Source organism: Heliconius melpomene, chromosome 13 (genome assembly GCF_056956725.1).
Source record: "Heliconius melpomene rosina isolate 202511_hmr_F chromosome 13, ASM5695672v1, whole genome shotgun sequence".
NCBI lineage: Eukaryota > Metazoa > Arthropoda > Insecta > Lepidoptera > Nymphalidae > Heliconius > Heliconius melpomene.
In genome coordinates, this window is record NC_140401.1 from 2185668 (window position 1) to 2208015 (window position 22348).

The 22348-nt window shown below is 31.5% G+C and overlaps 2 protein-coding genes and 1 pseudogene across 3 annotated transcripts in view; all 3 read right to left on the reverse strand.

Moving 5' to 3' along the window:
* Nucleotides 1-22348, reverse strand: part of ko (Stork-head domain-containing protein knockout) — a 375904-nt gene that overhangs the window by 224503 nt on the left and 129053 nt on the right. The gene's annotated exons all lie outside the window — the stretch shown is intronic.
* Nucleotides 457-19180, reverse strand: Abcd3 (ATP binding cassette subfamily D member Pmp70). The gene is made up of 15 exons (XM_085195807.1): nucleotides 18778-19180; nucleotides 18384-18635; nucleotides 12408-12477; nucleotides 12223-12320; nucleotides 11571-11751; nucleotides 10960-11029; nucleotides 10611-10705; nucleotides 8615-8732; nucleotides 6625-6722; nucleotides 6160-6349; nucleotides 5323-5452; nucleotides 3618-3792; nucleotides 3178-3351; nucleotides 2732-2836; nucleotides 457-2360 (listed from the first exon to the last, which is right to left on the reverse strand). The coding sequence occupies exons 1-15, from the start codon at nucleotides 18882-18884 to the stop codon at nucleotides 2226-2228; spliced, it is 1998 nt and encodes a 665-aa protein (XP_085051933.1). The 5' UTR covers nucleotides 18885-19180; the 3' UTR covers nucleotides 457-2225.
* Nucleotides 19362-21591, reverse strand: LOC146532430 (heat shock protein 68 pseudogene; annotated as a pseudogene). Its single transcript, XR_014878621.1, has one exon. The product of XR_014878621.1 is annotated as a heat shock protein 68 pseudogene (transcript).

A 22348-nucleotide genomic window follows, 5' to 3' on the forward strand; every position in this document is an offset into this window, starting at 1 on the left:
TATACAATAAAAATAAGGAAAGTATATGATTCAATGTTTTTAATTACTTTAATTATAGGGGGCAGTCATGGAGCACAAGAGTGGGACTGTATATGCGACAGGTTGTGGGTTCGATTTCCACTCGGGGAAATATTTAATATTTTCAATTCCTAGCTCTGGCATAAGGCAGCGTTGAGTTGCGCTATTCAACACGGCATTCCTCCGAAATTCGGCGGAGCATGGCAACGGAATTGTCTTAACATCAGGTTTCCTTGGACTTTTCTGCTATGTGCGGGATACAGCGTGAAGCTAAAAAATTATTGAGTGCTCAGAATGAATTCTTTTTATTTCCTCGCTCTGGTAATGATATAAAGCGCAGCGTTGGGATCCGCCCATAAGCATACCATATCGGATATTAAGGGCGGTAATTGGGGAAAGAAATGTCACGATTGTCTGTCTAATAAAAAAAAACACTAATTATCATCAACCACCTTTATTGACCCAGCACCCGCCGATTTTCAACAAAATATCTATCACAGCAACTTTTACATTCATAACATATTCAAATAACACGAATAAAAGTTAAAGTCATTACAGATGAATATGATTTAGCACAATGTAAAAGGATCTAAAATTTCAAAGCAATCTGTCATAAATTTATAAACAAATGTCATGATTTAATTTAATATAATTAAATAAAAAATAAACAACCTTGATTATTAGAATAAGTAGACCACATAACATTTCTCTTCTTTTCTATTGTACATAGGATATTTTAGTATAATTAAGTAGTATTTTTTTAAAGACTAATTAATGAACATAGATGGAAATTGTTTCTATATGACTAAAAACGTAATAACTAGTTTTGTTATTTCTTAAGTAGAATATTAAATATCCTAAAGAATTAAATAAAAGATTTTTTTAACATTTTATAATAAAAAAAAAAATACAATTTTGTAACCATTTTTAGTGCTGTGCTTTGTATTGTATGAAATTATAATATATAAATAACTTTTATTAATGTGTCCTTTAAAAGGTGCTTTGGTTTCAAACCAACATGTTATCACAACAACTTGATATAAAAATTATAAACTTAGTTATTAATAATTATTAAGAAGCAAGATAAATATTTGCTAGTACATTCTAATATATTTCATAACCTTTTTCTTCTAGCGTTTTTTACTAAATACATAATATATAATAAATGACAAACAAATAATTATCAAATGGCATAAATGAATATACTATTGTATTACTACTATAGCTGGTGAATTGCAGAAGCATGGAGATTAAAGTGATATTTCATACCCTTATTAATTCTTTAACACTTACTTATTGGGCAGTGCATGGAGTGGAGTGTCTTGACACTGGGTTCCCTATGCCTTTCCTGCTATATGCGGAATACAGTGAAGCAAATCCTACTATGCTCAATTAAAATATTGACTTTCAAACATTAAGAAAAGAAAATATTTAGAAACATATAGAAATGTTTACTTAGCGGGATGCAAGAAAAACCTTTGTACATATAAAACACAGTTTTACCATGCTTATGGGTTTCCAAAAGACACGCATTAGAAACCCTGTATTTTAAAATTGTTATATGTTTCAAAATATCATCGATTTTTGTGTTCCTAGTGGTCCCTAAAGGTGTTTTAAATTTGTACTTATTTTTTTAAGAATAATCATTTGAATGTATCTAGAGCATTTTAATAGATATATTAAAAATATGAATTGAGAAATTATGCTTCGTTAATATTAATAAGTTTAAATAACGATTTAGTTATAACTTAATTCTTATAGGACAGAAAGTACGTACAGACGCTTTTATATTTAGAATAGTATATGAAATAAAAACTCAATTTTACAAAATTCATACTCTTATACAATTGTAAAATATGGGTAACTTGATAAATTATTGTGTTATTAATAAACAACGTTAAAATGTACATACATTTTCATTTACATAAATAATTGTTTTACAACCATAAAAATGATTAAATGTAAATAATAATATATAAGTATAAAAAAAATATATATTTTATTAATCCACATTAATATTCATACATTCTTAAATTATGTTTATAATATTACTTGTGATAATGAGAGTCTTAAAGACTTATAAAAATTTGTGATAACATGTACCGCCATGATGTTTTGCTTAAGTTAATTAACTTTTAGCGGTAATTAAAAAATACAAAACTTTGTTATTTTCTTAACTAGTGGTTTAGGTATTCAAATATTATATATCACGAGCCAAATTCCTGTGTTTCGTTGTCAATTTCGCCAAAAACGTAACCACCTCGTCCGTCCATTTGTAAATAGTGGTCGTGATGTTTCCATAAAGACTTTCGATGTGAGACCGTGAATAGCGAGATGCCCATCTGAAATTTATAAAAATAGATTTGCTTAATTAAATGAAGCCGTGGTATAGTGTTACAGCGTCTGTAAACTGTAAAAGCGATGGTTGTGGGTTAGAAATCCAGTGGGGGGAATTGAGATGTATATTGACACTAAACAAAAATAAAACGGATGGTACGTCCATTTTTTTCGGTCTATTTAAACGCCATAATCGCATAAAAATTGTTAATAAATGAAGCAATTACAGAAAATTCATAGTTGTCCGTGTCATAAAGACACTTTGTGAGTTTAATTTCCACTTGGGGTAATTACTTATTTACACTATTCCGCATTGGTAATGCAAAGAACGGCGTTTACAAACGAAATACAGCGTTAATAACTGAACAAAACTGACCTCTCTGCAGTACTGGTACATGTGCCCCTCCACGTCCACGGACACGGCGCTCGTGCACTCGTCCAGGATAGCGAACTGCGGCGCGTGGTAGAACAGGCGCGCCATCTGCGATACATAAATATGTATAGAATATTTGAAATTATACCAACCAACTAATGCAGTGGTGATATCCGTCGGTATCAACACTGCATTGTGTATGGCCAAACACGCAGCTATGCTGACGTTTCGCCGTCTCATCAATGCAGCTATGGCTCCGTTAACTCTGTTACCGGCAGCAATACGCCTTTCCACATCCATCTCGTATCTTTCATCTCTACTGAACATACTTCCCAAGTATGTAGTATACTTGGGACTCATTCACTTTCGTTCTAATATTTTACCATTCACACTGACATTGCATTCCGTCCTCCCTGTCTTACAAATAATATATAAATAAGTATACATACGGCTATCCTCTGTTTCTCCCCTCCCGAGAGTACGTCCATCCAGTCCTCTACAGCATCCCATCCTCCTTCTCGATGTGTTAAGTATGAGAGCTGAACGATTTCTAAATAACTATTGAGTTCTTCATCAGTACGGCCACGGCGGCTCATTTCTTCCCGAGTTTGTGGATAGATTACCTAAATAATAATAATTATTATTACTTATGAATATGTATGCATTAGAGGCCGTCTTGGCTCAGAGGTACAGCGTTTGACTGTAAACGCGATAGTTGTAGGTTCGATTTCTACTCAAGGAAATGAATACTTAATATATGTTTATGTTTTTATCGGTAGGACTCGGTAAAAATTTAATAAAACATAATATAACCCAATGGTCGCTGTATGAATATGTACCTCTATATAATAATAGTCTAATAAATAAAAAAAAATAAAAGATAACTCACTTGGTCCCTAAATGTACCAAGTGTCATATAAGGTCTTTGGGGTACGTAGAAAAGTTTTCCCTTCGGCGGCTTCGTCAATGTTCCTCCGAATATCGGCCACAGTTCTCCCAACATACGGAACATTGATGACTTTCCACAACCATTTGGTCCGCACACGAGTACGTTTATACCAGACCTAAGGATTAAAATCAAAATAATGTTATTGCATATTTATTTATTTCTATAAATATTTATCTAATATAAAAATGGCATATATTACGTCAAAAATACTACTTTCATAGTTAATCCAACGAAATTTGATGAAACGCTACTCTAGTTTTACTGTATGATGATATGACTTACTTCACGTAATTAAAGTGATTTTGAGAAATTCGACGTGACTTAAAAGCACGTATGGTTTAGTCAGAGCGCTTGGACGGTTTCCAAGAGGCGCGGGTTCGAATCTCGCTACGTTTAACTTTATACGTGTTTTTGTCTGAGGTCAATTACATAATTAAGAGCGATTTATAAATACAGGCCTTAAAGAGTGTGTGTTTCATATTAAATATAAAATATTACCATTTAACTTTTTATCGGGACAAATTTCATTCCTCATTACATAATAGCAACCCAATTTAAATAGGAATAGTTTAGTATTATTACTTTTATTTAATTCTTTTCTCCGTCAATATCTTAAAAAAACAATCTGATTTTTTAAAACCTTCATTTATTATAAAGGTATCTTACAATAGTAAATAACATGGCTCATTGTATTAAAAGGTAGTACTAATTTACAATTATATCAAATAATCTTCTTCATTACAAAAAATGCTTGAAAAAATGATTTTCCAGATAGCCTTTTCTTCATATAGTATGATACTTTTAAATAGCAATATATGTATGTAGTACAACTAAGGTCAACCTGACGGAATTTAAAGAAACTTGTAATATAAATTATTCCTAGCTAATTATAAAGGTAGATGAGTTAACATTAAAGTCATGAATGTATTTATATACATATCAAGAACCTATGAAGTACTTGAAAAATTATATTTAAAATATATTGCTCGTTAAATAATAAAACTAAAAATTTATCTCATTTTAAGGAAAAAATATGGTTAAAATAGACGTTTAAAATTCCCACGTTTTTATTTTATTTAGTCTTTAGATTTTTATCCTTAATAATTTAAAGATTAAATTCGTAATTATTAATATAATCAAAAATGTAGCTTTTTTAAAAAACCCGGCGTTAGTTCCGCCACTCAAAACGCAATGCCTCAAAAAATTGTAATTCGGTGGAAAATGGGAAATAGAGTATCTTAACACTAGGTTCCATCTGCCTAAGATGGAACCTAGTGTTAAGATACTCCGATACACTTATAAATTATTTTAAAATATTTAATTTTAAAATAATGATAACTAAAAACTTTAAAATTGACAACCAATGATAAAAGAAAAAGCCAAAGATTTTAATCTGCGACCGGTCGACGGGCGATGGTGGCAAAGCGAGAGAAACTCTGACTATAAACATGACGACCGTGAGTTAGATTACTACTTGTGAGAATGAATTATTTTCCTTTTCTCGCTTAAGCAAGAAAAAAGCGCGGCTTTGTGTCTCAATTCAAAACGTAATATATGTCAAAAAATTGATGGACAAGGGAACCAAATGTGATCTTAAAAAAATAGAAATAAAAAACAATCAGATAGCAGTATAAGCAATACTAACTTGACTTCGAAGCTTAATTCTTGTATGAGAACGTCTCCATTAGGCGTGACGAGCGGCACTTTGTCGAAACGTATTATTTTATCCTGATATATAATGCGGCCGGCGCCGGGGGCTAGGATCATTGGAGTTCCTACAAAAAACATCATATAAACAAATAAATATATGCTCAAAATGTAAAAATCATATCACATATATAGATTAAGACATTATGAAGTAACTTAAGACACTTCGTTCCCCATTTTTCGTTCGATCTGGATGGAGTGTTGAGCGGCGAATCTTAACCACAAACAAGTCTGTGCATATTTGATTTAAGTCGTTTACAATAAACAAATAAATAACGTTACACGAACGAATAAAAACGTAGCACGAAGATTTTAAATATTTATATTATAATAAAAATCATCACTTGTTGGTTGGATTTAAAGATTTTCGAAAATGCATAATCTTACAACTCTTTGGTCTGTAAAATTTAAATAAATATTTCCTTGTTTGTAATTTCTGTATAATATTTTAAATGTAATTGTCGTTATGATGAATTTTCATGATTTTGAATACAGATTGTACAGAAGCAAATTTAAATACCTATAGGTACATAGTACGCAACAACATAGTTCTGTCAGTGTTAGTATATATTTTTTATTCATCAGTATCTCACATGTAGCAGAGTAGGCAGAGGGAACCTAGGACTAAGACAGTCTGCACCTCTTTTCTTCCTCGCGACATGCACCGGCTATATTTCGAAACATTGCGTGTTAAGAGGTAGTTATCACGGCGTTGTCTTCTTACCAGGACCAAGTAGAAATCAAATAGGATATACCATTATCTTTTCAAACTGACCGTTTCCAATATTATTTTTTTCCACCATCGTCCTCGTGTAGTTGCCTCTGTTTATGTCTTCTAAAACGATCCTTAGTTGAGTGACTCTGGCAGTCAAACCCGCCAATTTACTCAGTTCCCGACCGGAGAGTACGAGCCGGCCGATACCTTCCGCCATTTTGACTAACATACGACCGTATGTATAGTAATGCTGCAAATAAATAATATTTTATTTAATAAGGTGTCAAAGAGCCGTCAGTACTGACGGCTCCAAAAGACAATTAAAAATGACTTGTCATTAAATTGATTTAAATGTATGTCTTTTTTTAAATTATATCTTGCTTGACTAATTCATGTATAAGATATAGGTAGATATTATTCGTGTTCATGAAAAAAAACTAACATTATTCTATACTTTTTTTTACTACGTTGTCTAAATTACATACATGTAAATAACATTATTGCATTAATAAAGTCAAAACTTACCCTAAACCTGTCTTGTTCAGTGCCTATAGTTAGTAAATTGTGATCTTTAACGAAGAAAGGCCTCGATACGGCAAGGAAACCGATAGTGACCGCGAAATCTGGAATATTACTTCATTTGTATAGGAAATAAATTTTATATACAACATTATACATTGTCTATTCTAAATGGCTTACAAGTCTATATTTTGAATATTAATATGCGAGCACTAACTGGCGCAAGGGCATAAGCATGACTGTAAGCGCATCAGGTTGTGGATTCGAATCCCACTCAAACAAATTAAATCTTTAATTTTTTGTAATGAGGCAATGCACAGCCTCGAATTCCGCCAATCAACACGCAATGCCTATACAATTAGACGGAAAGTGGGAAAACGAAGTGTCTCTATGAGAACGGAGTGTCGTGTAGTTTCCCAGGTTCCTTTCGCCTACCCTGATATGAAGGTACAAAAAAAATTAACTGTATAATAACTGTAATAAATGCATAAACTCATATACAGGCACATGGATGCTATTTTCTCGCATATATTCCATTTGGATACCCCAATTTTTTTACCTTCACTCTTTTATCCTAGTTATGTGAGGATAATCAGACGGAACCTATTGTTAAGCAACTCCGTTTCCATTTTCCGTTCGAGATCGAAAAAATAAATAACTAGTGACAAATAACTTTTAAGTAGATATAAAATAGCGTCATGGAAAGCATTTTACTACTGTAACTACGATAACATCATAATAATAAAATTATAATAGCTTATACGTATTGTTAATTAATTAACATTTTATTGCGCTTTTCATATAAAAAGCTTAATATTAATTATGAAAGATTCCTATACTTTTATATGATATATGTTAAAGTATAGTTAGAAATCTATGGATACATGTATCTATTAAAGTGTATTTTTTATATCAGTATTTGGATAGTATAGTATTGTAGACTTGGGTCTACAGTACTTTGGAGCACATAAAAAACCAAGCTTGATCTAAGTCAACGCAACCAAAAGATGTTAAGCATATATGTATACAATTATGGAATTTGGGAAGGGACGAGAACTTATAGGAGTTTATTACATATGAAAAGTATTACAAATTTATAATTGTAGTTTTATACGAATTCATACGCTCGCAAAGTTAAGTAAGCAATAAATTTATAATAAAAAAACTAATTAAAACAATTACCTACGCAAAAATAACAGTGTTAAGTGTAGATAACAGTATAGTCTATAACTCTATATTTAAAGATACCGTGAATTTAAAACTTTGTACATTATTATAACCGAACCATGAATAAATTTACATATAAATGTTAATTACTTAAATAATTGATTTACATTTATTATTTACTATACATTTATATGCTATTAAAATACTTGATTACCTTTTTTTGTTAAGAATTAATGTAATGGCGAAATAAAATTAAAATCGCATAGTGACCGAATATAAAACGTAACTGTATATAGAATGTCTGCCAACATCTTACTTCGGTGCAATATGAGATATTAAAGTTAAATAGCTTTTGTGAATTATAATTATAATGTTTATATATATATATATATATATAATAGAAAATATTTAAAATATTATTATGAAAAGAAACATAAATATAATTTTATTTATTTCTTAAGCATCATATAAAATACTTATTTACACTTTATAGTTAAGCATTATTTTATAATACTATTTTTAGCCTACAATGCTAAGTGTGTGGAAAAATGGTCACTGGTTAAGTGACGGAACTTAGCGCCGCTTTTTTGCTTTTTTACCAGAACAAAGAAATGAAAATATTAAATATATCATTCCCTGAGTGGTAATAGAAACCATAACCAAATAATAGAAATAGTATCGACCACAATTCGTAGTAAAGAAGGGGGCGGAGTGTCTTACCACTAGGCACCCTCTGCCTACCCTGCAGCATGTGGGATATAGCCTGAAGCTGAAAAAATATATATACAGAGAGTCGGGAAAACAGTTATAAAAAGTATTCAGCACTTACATTTAGCGACAATGTTGTCGATGAATCCCATAGCTACGCGGAAATTGAGGAAACTTCTTAAGTGTTTTGTTAATTTGTAAAAGCTGGCTAGTATCGTTAGTTGTTCGCGGTTGTTGCCCTGAAATTTAAAATACATATTAATTTTTAGTATCAACCAAATTGCAACCTGATTAGGACTTGAATAACGTCGTTTAATAAGTACTGCGCCTGCCTTTAGGAACATATTGGCATTTTATGTCCTTTATGCTGTCTCTCTCATATAGCAGAGTAGGTAGAGGGAACCTAGGAAAAGAGACAATTCCGTCAACCGTAATCAAATAACAGAACAAATCTTCTGTTACAAACATCAATTGACTGATAACCATAGATTTGGATATTGAATCTATGACCACTGGTTAAGCACATAGGGACACAATTATAAAATAGCAATATGAAAAATACATATTGCTTCTTTTATGCTTTTAAATATTTAGAGAATTGTTGATATCGAATTTTCGAAATACCTGACAAAAAGTTAGAATTGCATGGAAAAATATCAATCGCGAATGTAAGTAGGTATCCCTTTTTAACCGACTTCTGTAAGAAAAGGAGGTTATCAATTCGACTGTATTTTTTTTTTATTTTTTTTTTATGTTTGTTACCTCATAACTTTTGACTGGGTGAACCGATTTTGATATTTTTTTTTTTATTTGAAAGGTGAAGCTTCCCGAATGGTCCCATTTTTTTTGGTCCATGTCTGACAATGGTATCCATGAGAAAATCACATAAGTCTTAAATTTGCATTAGGTATGTGCGCGACAAATAGACGAATAACTCAATGTCGCGCAAACTGATTTTGATGATTCTTTTTTTATTTGAAAGGATACACTTCAAGGATAATTTGGTGAAAGTTTGGCTAGGTTCCGATTATGGAATCCGGTGAAAATTGAGAAAGTTTGTTTTTTTTGGTAAAAAATTGATTATACTGTAATAGTTACAAGCAAAAACTTTTTAACTCGATATCAGAAGTGAGATTCCTGATCGTTACATTTTTTTTCAACCAACCTCAAAAAAGGGAGATTCCCAATTCGCCCGAATACTTTTTATGTATGTTCTTGTCAATATACCAAAATGTTACTTCGCGCAAAAATAATACCTAATTAAATGAAGTTTTACATGGGACAACCACAACCACTCGTTGACAACCACAACCACTCGTTGACAACCACAACCACTCGTTGACAACCACTACCACCACCATCACCACTCGTTCAAGAAGCATCATTTTAAGATCTACCCATCACTTAAAATAATTTTACAAAGATTTTATAATTTTGAAGTTGGTGCTCAGTAGAACAAACAGGCTTAGTAATTAGATATTGTAGTAAAGGTGTTGTAGCATTAGCTTGACACCGACTTCAAAATTATAAAATCTTTGTAAAATTATTTTTCACTTTTTAGTTCGTTGTTAGAAATCGGTTTTTGTTTTTGTTAAAAATTAATTTATAAACCGCTTAATCCACTATTGCTTCGAATCTTTAATAGAAAATACAAAAACACTATTAAAAGACCACGTAAAACCAATTTATGCAATGTGTGTAATATTTAAAAGTCAGCGTTGTGAAAAAACAAAATATTATATATTTATAAGGAAATATGTGCTTGTATAAAAACAGAGGAAAAATAATACATAAATAAAATATATTAAGTTATAAAAATAGAGATGTTGACATTATCTGCAATACTGCAAATATTTAATAACCGTAAAATCCATCGATTTGAATTGATCGTTATTGTTTTTTAAATATTACCAATATTGTTTTTTTAGCTAGCCTTTGCTATTGCTTTATTCTGCATATATCAGGCATCAGGCATCAACTCCGCCGTAGCATAATTATATGTATAAATTATAATAACAGATAACTTTCGGTATCAAATTCACTAGGTACATAATTTTCCACTTTTTTTCTATGCAATGCTCTATAATAGTTTATTGAAAGAAATTTAACGGACTTACTTGATAGAAAGCAATCTCTTCTGAATTGGTAATTAGTCTTGAATTTACATATCTAAATTCTCCTTCTAATTTTTGTTCTCGAACTGTCATTCGGGCTGAAACAAGAAAAGTGGTAAGTACCTAAATAACATAATATACTCTATAAATAATAATATACATTAAACTATTGTACACGAAATTGTTGAAGAAAAGAGCAGCTTAAAGCTTTTAACCATACCACGTATCAATAAGAAAACATAGTGTATAAAGAGAATATAATATCTATATTCCCGCTTGAGAAAAAAAAAATTAACATAAAAAATATTCGATAATAAGAAACGCTATGCATATAGTGCATAATTAATATTACCTGTAGGTCTTCTGAGGTAGGTTAAGAATAACCCCGATAAGAAGAGATAACCCATCATCATTGCTGGTGTCTAAAACAATTAACATTTTTTACTAAAATTATACATGGATATATTAACATATATATAGATAATTACACAATTAATATTTTATACGTAGGTATATATATTGTACTTGTTGCGATAAGTGATGATTCCATTGTTAAATGTTTAAAACACGTTGTCGTTCCATATAAAAAAATTAAATAGCAGTACATTCTTATTTGTATAAGTGCCATTGACGAAATTATTATGTATACATTATATTTATATAATGAAATAAGTTCATTCTCTATTGATCATTCTTTGTAAAAAAAAACCATCATTAGTCAGGTACTAATGAATTTCGATAAATTGCTAAGTTTATGAGTGTAAACATCAACATAAAATTATAAAAAAAGTTAGAGTGGCGTAGTGAGGGGGGGTCAGCGGAGGCATCATGGCCCGGGCGCCGCTCATATAGGGGCGCCAAATAGTCCGCAACTATTAAAACATACATATGAAATGATATTGTGTTCGCCTGGGGAGCGCTGTAAAAGCGAGTGAAGCTACTCGAGTATATATGAGTACTTACTGATGGTCCCAAATTAACGGTTAACCTATACAAATATATAGATATATCTAATATAGGCTTGCTTATGTTACTATACAAATCAATGACTGTGTCGCAAAATTTATCTATATCGGTGGTCAAGAGCTGGTCAGCATTAGATATTCGATTATCCAAATTCGTAACTTGGTAATATGTGAAGCCTCTAAAAATAAAAAATAAACGTTTAATTATAATTTATATCTAGAACTTTATCTGTTTTAACAAAATTTGCTTATGAATAAATAAATTATCAATTAAATCATATCAAATCGGTTGAAACACTTGCTGTGTTGTTCACATTTTTATTTATTTCCTCATATGAATTACTTTCGTAATCTAATAACATTATTATTATAAGACAATTTACATACAATAGCTATTTTCTAAACAATTTTGTCAAACAAAATATTTTATATTGCTGTAACTTTTTAAATTATGAACCGATTTAAATAAAACAAACATTTTAACGAAAGTTTGCCAAAATACAATAGTGAAAACTACATTTAAATTGGTTAAACTGTTTCTGAGAGAACCTTGCACAAACGCATATAAGGCGATTCAGCAATGAACCATAAATACCAAGTAAGTTCAAAAATTACAAATAATTAATTAGTCTAAAAATTAAAAAACTTACTTTAAATACTGCTGATAGAAATATACTGAAAGATTAGTCCTTAATCTTAGTTTAAGTTCTCCTATACTCCATTTCAAAACATTGTTCACTAAAGAAATCTGAAAAAGTAAAAGTCCATTAATAGAATATAGTATAAACTTGTTATTTTTAACAATAAGAATATATACTGTGCATAGCATAAATACCATCGGCATATATGAGAAGAAATGAATCAGTAGTCGCTTAAACTCCGTCTTGTTCATAGAAATAATGGAACTGAAACAAAGAATAATTAAAAATTAAAATACAATAATTCAGATTCACGCCGTATCAGCAGCACACAGCAGGGTAGGCAGAGGAAACCTAGTATTAAGATACTTCAATCCCCACTTTCCGCCGCATTCTGGAGGCGTGTTGAGTAGCGGAGTTCTTCTGAATTTATATATGAATTAAAATTTATTTTCATTAATTTTATTTATGTAACGTATTCCAATAAAAAGGCCAACATCTGATTCTGGTCGGAATTATATTCTTCTACACCTTACAAATAAATATTTTTTTAAGAAAGTGCTGACCTGACTGCTGATCAAATATAAAACTAATAAGAAATAAATAAAAATGCTACGTATTCAATTATAGTGGAAAACTTTACCTAATGAATTATGTATCTATATACATAAAAAGCTGCAAGTGTTTTATAAAAAATATATTTTAACATTTTTCATGAGAAAAATGATTTTTTATTATACGCAAAACTTAATATAAATGTAATGTGAGTAATAAAATAATAATATTCATTTAAAATTACTGTTAAAACGCTATTGCTATTGAATATGCATATTTATTTTTCATTCAGCATCTAATTTAATTAATAATAATAATTAGTTTAGATGTTGAATGAAAATAAAAAATGAATTAATTACCTAAAACACGAACAATATGAGTTTGAATCGCATGTGTTGATTCAGATATTTTATAGGTTAAATAACTTTCACGAAAAGGAAAGTAAGCAAATTGTATTTAACGACTCTCTTGACTTTAAAGTTTAAAATAAATCAACTTCACGCTGTATCCCGCACACAGCAGGGTTGGCAGAGGGAACCTAGTGTTAAGACACTGTTTCCCATTTTTCGCCGAATTCTGAAGACATTGCTTGTTGAGTGACGAAACTCAACGCCGCGCTTTTCTTTGATACCAGAACGATGAAATAAAAATATTAAATATTTAATTTCCTCGAAGTCCGTGGGTTCAATTCCCACAACCTGTCGCGTTTACGGTCACACGCTTGAACTCAAATATATTTGTATAAGCCTTAGGTAATAATAAATAGATATAATATATAAATGTATTGTATTTCCTTTATACACGTATTGAATTAATAACCTTCCTCTAAAGTTGTTTATGAAATAGGTAGTTATTATTTAGTAATAAAATAATAAGGAATAAATAAAATTAAATTATAACTACAATATCAGGATTTTTAAAAAGGCTTTAGTGGATAATGAGACAAATGCATACGATTATTAGTAATGTGTCTTTAACACTCCTTAGGTCATTATACCGGATCATACTTTTCAACAGACTTCTGCAAAGAAGAAGGAAATCAATTCGACTGTATTTTGTTAGCGACAAAACAGTTAAAAAATTATATTAAAAACGCTAAGACATTTAGTTTATTTTATATTCTTTGTAATTTTATTTAAGTAACAAAATATTTTATTTTGTATTGATATTTTTTTAAAATTATATTTTATTTAAATTTCTTGTAATATTAAACGCAGTAATAATAATCGGAAAACAATATTATTTTCCCCGTTTGCTATCTATCTATAACTCGCGTTGCAAAGCGATACATTTCCCTACAGTTCTAAGTGCCAAAGCAAAGTCCATTAGTACCAACCACGATAAACACACTCGACGCGAGCATTACACAGCGAGAAAATTATTTATTTTACTATCGAACATTGCGATTTTCACATACAAGAATATATATCTAGTAACGCTAGAGAAATTATCGTGGACTTTGGCCGTATGGCCGTATGGCTCACATATATATATTCCATGTTGTTTTTATTAACTTAATTCAGGGCCATTCACGAGTTTTCGTCTATGGCAGGCATTTAAAAAAAATTAACATAAGTCACCTAATATTTAGTTATTTTCAGATATTATTCATATATTTTAAAAGGTCAACTATAGATATTAACATATTTTTATGATTACGTGTTCGAATCGTATAGTAACAATATAAATTCGTTCAAAAAACCGTAAGCTAATAAAAATTTTACTATTTTCGTGCATAAAATTAAAATGATTCGTAATTTGCATTTGTAGTAACTAAAACGTTCTCGAGTTTACATATTTACTTATATGTGGTGACGATTAATCCAATCTGGTGATAAATTATTATTATGGCATAAGTAGATAAGCTCGAAAAATTATTCCTTTATTTCATTCTTCAATTAGCAGAAATTCAATCATTTTGCAAAGTCAAAGACATCTCATATTTAGATACGCAGCGAATAGGTTTCACTTTTTGAGTAACTTTTACTTTTTAATGCATGATTTTAATGATGTAATAGACAAAAGTTACGTTGTTAGATGATGGCTGCCTCGTGCACAAACCAATATAAAGGAAAACCAGTTATATGATTCATTTTTTTTTTTATCGAATATTTGCCAGTTCCGCACACGTGTAAGTCAAGAAATAAATAAATTCTATAATCCAGATACTATAAAGTTATATTATTTTGCATACAGACCTTTTATATTTTTAGTTAAAATAGCAAGGATGTGTTGACGTAACTAGTTATTTCAACATGTGTAATAAATAGTAAAAAAACCCTGCTTTAATGTCGTAATGTGTAGAAGTAAAAATATAAATATTCTTTAATTGCGTAATATAAATAGATGATGTATAGACAGACATACACATGTATCGTCAATAATTATTGGCAATACAGCAACAAAGTACTACCTAGTAAATACGTAAGTCATTGGACCACGCCATAGAGTCCAGAACCTGGATACCGAAGGCTTTAAATATATTTGTGCGTTATATTTAACAATTTTTTGTATTAAATATTTCCCAGTGCAAAAAATCTTATATCGATTTTTTTTTTAAATGTTCAAAAATTTAATTTGTAAATATTCTTGTGAAGTCCAATAAAAGTATAAAGTTCAATATTCAAGGTTAATTTTCAGTGTGCAAAATTAACTCGCTCATACTGGTAGTGAGTCTTTCGTAAAGATCTGTTTACCGTTTTAATCATGAAGCATAACAACAATAACTACATACTCGTACGTGGCTTCATATCCGTGCTGAGCCGTAGGAATTATTGTATTTATGTTTTTATCGAATGCCTGAAATCAGCGTCATTCATTTCATTCAAAAAATAAACAGATTTAAATTACTTAATTATTTAATGAACGCATAGAAGTATAGATAACCGTACATCGTAATAATAAAATAATTTTATCTTAATATTGATTCATTATTCGTATAGTTTAAGCAGGCGAAGCCGCGCGAGACCGTTCGCATTAAATAAACGCCATTGGAATTAGGTCGATTGATGCCCTATAGACAACTTCATTTCATTTATCATTGTATGAAAGATGACTTGTATAAAAGTGCCATGACTTTTGTTATGCAATTTACTTCTGCTGAATATACCTACAAACTTATTTTTTATAATTGCGAATGGAGTTCGAGACCGTCGTAGCGCTAGTGGCATCCCATTCGGGGGGAAATATTTCTTAGGTAACGAGGCAAACGGAGAGTTTTAACACTAGGTTCGCTCTGCCTTCCCTGCTATGTACAGAATACAGCGTTGTTTTAACATGATTACATGACATTATATTGAATGACAGTCAATGAAACGTTAAAACTTTAAAACATTTAGTTCAATATTAACTCATTTAAAATATTCTACCAACGAACATTATAGGTACATGCATTTATAATATGTAGATGGGAAAAGAAATCATAAATGCAAATTACCGATAGTTGTACCAGACAGAGTTTTATAGTTGTAGTATGGATTTTAAAAAGTGACTTCTAGTTCATTTAAGGAAATTAACCTGTTCATAGGGAAACTAAAAATTTAAATGTTATTTATTATAAAAGATATTTCATTTCATTATTATATGCATATTTAAAATTTGTATTAATATCATTAATATTCTGATATTTAATTATTTTGCTATACATATAAACGTCATTATTACACCGTTTATGTCCGGTACATGCGATAGTAATTCTTTAAAGACTGACGAAACTAATTATGTTTATTTTGTAGATTATTTGCTATCTATATAAAAAAAACTGGAGGACGATGATGTAATTTTTTGTATTAAAACGCTGACATCGCCTTACTTCCTCCTTTAAACTTTTCTTAATTTTAATTTAAACTGCTATACAAAAATTTCAACCTTTTTGGTCATTTAATTGGCCTATAAAGCTTTAGAATAAAAAAATCTTGCTTAATTGCACTTTAAAATTGGTTATAGAACTATAAAAAAGTAACTATAATATTGAGGCCGTCGTGGCGCAGCGGTACAATGATGTGACTGTAACGCGACGGTTGTGGGTTCGATCCCCACTCGGGGAAGTGAAATATTTATTTACGTTTATATTTCCATTTCTTCGCGTTGGTGTCGAGGCAAAGCGCGGCGTTGAGTTCTGCCACTCAACACGCAACGACTTCAGAATTCGGCAGAAAGTGAGGAACGGAGTGTCTTAACACTAGGTTCCCTCTGCCTAACCTGCTGTGTGCAGGATACAGCGTAAAGCTGATTTAATTTTTTATTTTTTAACTATAATATTTAAAATTGAGAAACAGTACCTATACAAAACATTTGTTTTTTATATTATGTACTAAAAACAGCTGCAGTTAAATAAGTCCATTTATTTACATTATACTATAAAAATCTTAATAATGTTAATGTTATAACTATAAAATTATTAATTAGGGGAGGCCTATGTCCAGCAGTGGTTGTTGAAAGGCTGATATGGATGGATGGATGGATAAAAATGTTTGCTTCTCATCTATACCTACTTATAATAAAATCTTTTATATAATTATGTGTTAAATTAATATCACAATAGTAATCTATGGAGATTATGCATTTATGTAAATTACACATTTTTTCTAAATGAACAATAAAATGATATTATGGTAAATGTTTCAACCAAAAAAATTTGTATCACAATTAAAAATAATTTAAAATATGTTTACTATTTGCATACAATGGATGCCTTTATGAACTTGAGTCAACTTTCATTACCAATTTAAAGTTAAGTTGTTACTTTATAGTTCTGTAACATTATAGTAAGTATGTAAGATAACATTCAATTTGTAGCTTATACAGTTTATTTGAAATGAATATGTTTTAAAGTAGCACAGTCATATAATTATGCAATAATTAATTCAAATATATTTCCAAGCCGAATATTTTCTTCAATGATAGATATCAAAGTTCAGTTTTTTATGTACAAAATAAACAAAAAGTGTTTTCTAATATACTATTATTACCTTAAGTATTTCAGTTTTCATTTATTTTAAATAAATTCTTATTTAAAAATATACATACAAATAGATATTTCTAAAATTATATTTATAATTATTGTAATATTTACATTGTATGCCAAATACACAGATATAATTGCAGACAGAGCTTAGAGCCAAGACACGCCCCAAGCACCACCCAATTTTTGTAACATTGCTTGGTGAGTGAAAAAACTCAATGAGTGACTTTACTTTACTTTACTTTACTTTTTTGTTACATTGCATTACTCAAATAACAAGACAAAGCGCTACTGTGTGTCAGAGCTATCAAATGCATGAGCACTATGCTCATGCAATTAATGGACCTATTATTCTTTTCTCTTGGTATTTTACAATCTAAATTTTATACATAAAAAATAAGCCGTAAAGCCTTTTTTGTTTTTTCAGCTACAGCTGTATCCCACATATAGAAGTAGGTAGAAGGAACCTAGTGTTGAAATTAGTGTTTCTATAATATTTTTGGGATATTTAATGCTGAATGGCAGAATATAACAATTTGTCTTGTTACCAGAACATGAAAATGATAATAATAAAATTTCCAGAGGGGAAAAACTGCTGCACCCTGACCCCTTTATTCTTTTCTTGTCTTAATAGTAGTACTAAGAAATAACTTACCCCTCAATTAATGTTGTATGTTGTATAAGCCACAAATCACATAGTGTTCTTGATATTAGAGACAGAGCTATCAGTGCCATAAATCCATTCTCTTTACTCCATAAGCTAGGGAACATAATAGACCATAGTACTTTTAACTCAGCAATGAACCTTGCATCGACTTGTGCTTTTGGTTCTCTTTTATTTTTATCTGTTATCATGTATTGAACTCTTTCTTCAGGAGATAGCTGACCAGATTTAACATTTTTTGGTCTGAAAATGATACAATTTAAGTAGAAAATACACTATTTAAATATGAATTTAATATTTTTATATGTGTTATTATATGTACATAATATTTTTATATAATATTATCAAAAAATAGCAACTAGTAAAACATAACTAAAGGATATACCTTGAGTTTAAGTAATTTCTCAATATCCAAGCACTTAAAGCTGCAGAAGCAGCAATTCCTAGTTTTACATCTGTCCTTGATGTTATTTTACTTAAATTCGGCGCCATAGTGAATGTTATTTAAATTATAAATTAAAAACACTGTTTCTATATCGATATTTATCGTGACATTATATCACAATAACACGTGATTATTCATTCACTTATATGAAAGCTAGCATAAATGTTAAATCTGGTATTAAGTTTTAAAATTATTTGGATCAAACGCAATTATATTAATAATATATAAATAGCAAAACCACCAAGGCAGCAACTACAAACAACTGCGTACCACTAAAAAAGTACTAAAAGAACGACAACTGCCATTCGCTAAAGGTGGTTGCCAACTGCCAAGTGTAAACGTCAGACGAGTCTGTCACACACGAATGTCAATTTACCAGTGCTGCCAGATAATCAAAACTAAAATATATAGATTTAGAACCAGACAGCTAAAAAATAAAAAAATAAGTTTATAAACCATTAGGGTAGGTAGGTAAGGGATACAACGTGAAGCAAATTTATGTTTTCACAAATAAAAGAATTGAATATTTTATTAAAAAGTTTTATTTAATTGTATATAGGTACCTACTGTGAACTTATTATCTGTTGGATTCCGACAGTATAATCTTAAAATAAATTACAAACAATATTTACAACTTACAATTAATAGATCAACTTATAGAAATCAGGTAACAGTCTTTTGCAAAACTAAAAACTATCACTTAGTCAACTTCTTCCACCGTGGGACCCCTGTGCGCTTGGGAGCGCTGCTGGTGCGCGCCAGGCATCGAACCCGCCCCGTGCATCTTGCTCATTATAGGCGAACACACTCGCTGTACTTCTTTCAATTTGTGCTCGTACTCTTCTTTTTCGGCTAAGGTGTTGTTATCGAGCCATTTTAGTGCTTCGTCGCATTCTCTGCGGGCAGTGTCCTTATCCTGCTCGCTCAGCTTGTCACCGCCCTCGTCCAGTGCCTGCTTAACGCTAAAAACGTACGATTCTAGCTGGTTTCGAGCAGATACTCGCTCTCTTTGACGATTGTCCTCTTCCTTGTAGCGCTCGGCCTCCGCCAGCATGCGGTCGATCTCCGCCTGTGACAATCTTCCTTTGTCGTTCTTGATGACAATGTTCTTGCTGCGACCGGTGCTGTTCTCCTTCGCAGAAACGTTAAGAATACCGTTCGCATCGAGATCGAACGTGACGTCGATCTTGGGCACACCGCGAGGAGCGGGCGGGATACCGGTGAGGTCAAAACGGCCGAGCATGTTATTGTCTTTGGTCATTGCTCGCTCGCCCTCGTACACCTGGATGGTGACAGCGGGCTGGTTGTCCGAAAAAGTCGTAAATGTCTGGGATTGCGTGCAAGGTATTTTGGCGTTCCTTTCGATGATCTTCGTCATGACACCTCCAGCCGTCTCGATGCCCAGAGACAACGGCGCGACATCCACTAGTAATACATCTTGAATTTTGCTATGTTGTTCGCCACTTAATATAGCAGCCTGTACCGCAGCCCCGTAAGCCACCGCCTCGTCTGGATTGATGGAGAGGTTCAGTTTCTTACCACAAAAGAAGTTTTGTAACATGCTTTGTATCTTGGGAATTCGAGTAGAACCTCCGACGAGTACAACATCGTGGATGGCGCTCTTGTCCATCTTTGCATCCTTTAAAGCTTTCTCCACTGGCTCAAGAGTACCACGGAACAGATCGGAATTTAATTCTTCAAACCGAGCTCTCGAAACTTTCGTGTAGAAATCAATTCCTTCGTAGAGCGCGTCTATCTCTATCGTTGCTTCCGTACTCGATGACAATGTGCGTTTTGCTCGTTCGGCAGCAGTACGTAGCCGACGTAGAGCTCTGGAGTTGCCACGTATGTCTTTCTTATATTTGCGCTTAAATTCATCAGCTAAGTAGTTGACAAGTCTGTTGTCGAAGTCTTCGCCTCCGAGGTGCGTGTCGCCGGCAGTAGCTTTCACTTCAAATAACGATCCCTCATCGATGGTAAGAATAGAGACGTCAAATGTGCCCCCGCCGAGATCAAATATTAACACGTTTCGTTCTCCTTTAAGGTTTTTATCAAGACCGTAAGCCAGTGCGGCAGCTGTGGGTTCGTTGATAATTCGCAAGACGTTGAGGCCTGCGATGGCTCCCGCATCTTTAGTAGCCTGGCGTTGAGAGTCGTTGAAGTAAGCGGGTACAGTGATGACTGCATCACGCACCTGCGTTCCCAGATAAGCCTCCGCTATTTCTTTCATCTTTGTAAGAACCATACTGCTGATTTCTTCGGGGGCGAATTTTTTCGCCTCTCCTTTAAAATCAACTTGGATCTTAGGTTTTCCGCATTCATTGATAACTTTGAAGGGCCAGTGTTGCATGTCCTGTTGAATCTTGGAGTCGTCAAACTTGCGGCCGATCAATCGCTTTGCATCAAACACCGTGTTTATAGGATTGAGAGCGACCTGGTTCTTGGCTGCGTCGCCGATGAGTCGCTCTGTGTCCGTGAACGCGACATATGAAGGGGTAGTGCGATTGCCCTGGTCGTTAGCAATGATCTCCACGTTTCCATGTTGCCATACCCCGACACAAGAGTACGTGGTACCCAAATCAATTCCAATCGCAGGCATATTAATAAAAAAACTTCTCTATTATAATTACAAAATATTACAATCTTCACAATTACAGTTACAGCTATTCAGTAAAATTCACTTGATGTTTACACCGAGCTCACTTGTTATCTTCGCTTTAGTTTTTCAAATAATGCTTGCGTTGCCGCCACTTCAACCCGTTTATATAGTCCAACGAAGGTAACGAATCAGATTCGAGAAGTTTCTCGAAAAATTCTGCAATGGCCAATCAGAGAAAAGCAGGGGTAGAATATTCTAGCAAAATTATTTAATCGACCAATACAATTACTTCAAGCAAAATGAGTAGCATAGCTATATATTTATTATATGAGAAAATGTATGTGTGCGATAAGGTAAGTAACACTGCGTCATTTTTCAACCAATGAACTTCGAGTTTTCCAGAAATTGCGCTAAAGTGGGGCTATGAAGTTTGGTGTTACCGTACCAGTAAAATTTCCTTGTTGATTAGATTTTTGTTTTATTTTTGTGTTGTTTTAATGACATAACTTTAGAGGGAATTATCATGGTTTCTTTTTAAATACCTTTGGTACCTGCTATATATATTTGACATACAAATAAATAAATAAATAAATTTATGTCGTAGATCTTGATTTTTCAAAATATTAATTTATTATTTTAATTTATTTAAAAATTATTTACAATTTTTATTCTTTGGGAGTATATGTATGTCTATATAAATTGGCCAAATTAGTAATTATAGACATAAAAAATGTAAAGTAGTGAATAAGTATATTTAATAGTTCTTTAAAAATATGTTTTTATTTATTTATAAATAAGTGATTAATTTTTAATGTTATGTACAATGGAAATTAAAATTGAATATATTAGGTATATATGTATATATTGGTGTATTTTAACTTCTTTATTTTAAATTATGATATGTTTTAAAGA

Bases quoted from the DNA above. Each gene is read 5' to 3' on its own strand.
- Abcd3 (XM_085195807.1), bottom strand. From the start codon at position 18,884: ATGGCGCCGAATTTAAGTAAAATAACATCAAGGACAGATGTAAAACTA. The intron at 18,636-18,777 runs GTATATCCTTTA...TATCATTTTCAG, and splicing joins AGAAATTACTTAAACTCAAG to ACCAAAAAATGTTAAATCTG. The intron at 11,752-12,222 runs GTAAGTTTTTTA...TTTTATTTTTAG, and splicing joins TTCTATCAGCAGTATTTAAA to AGGCTTCACATATTACCAAG.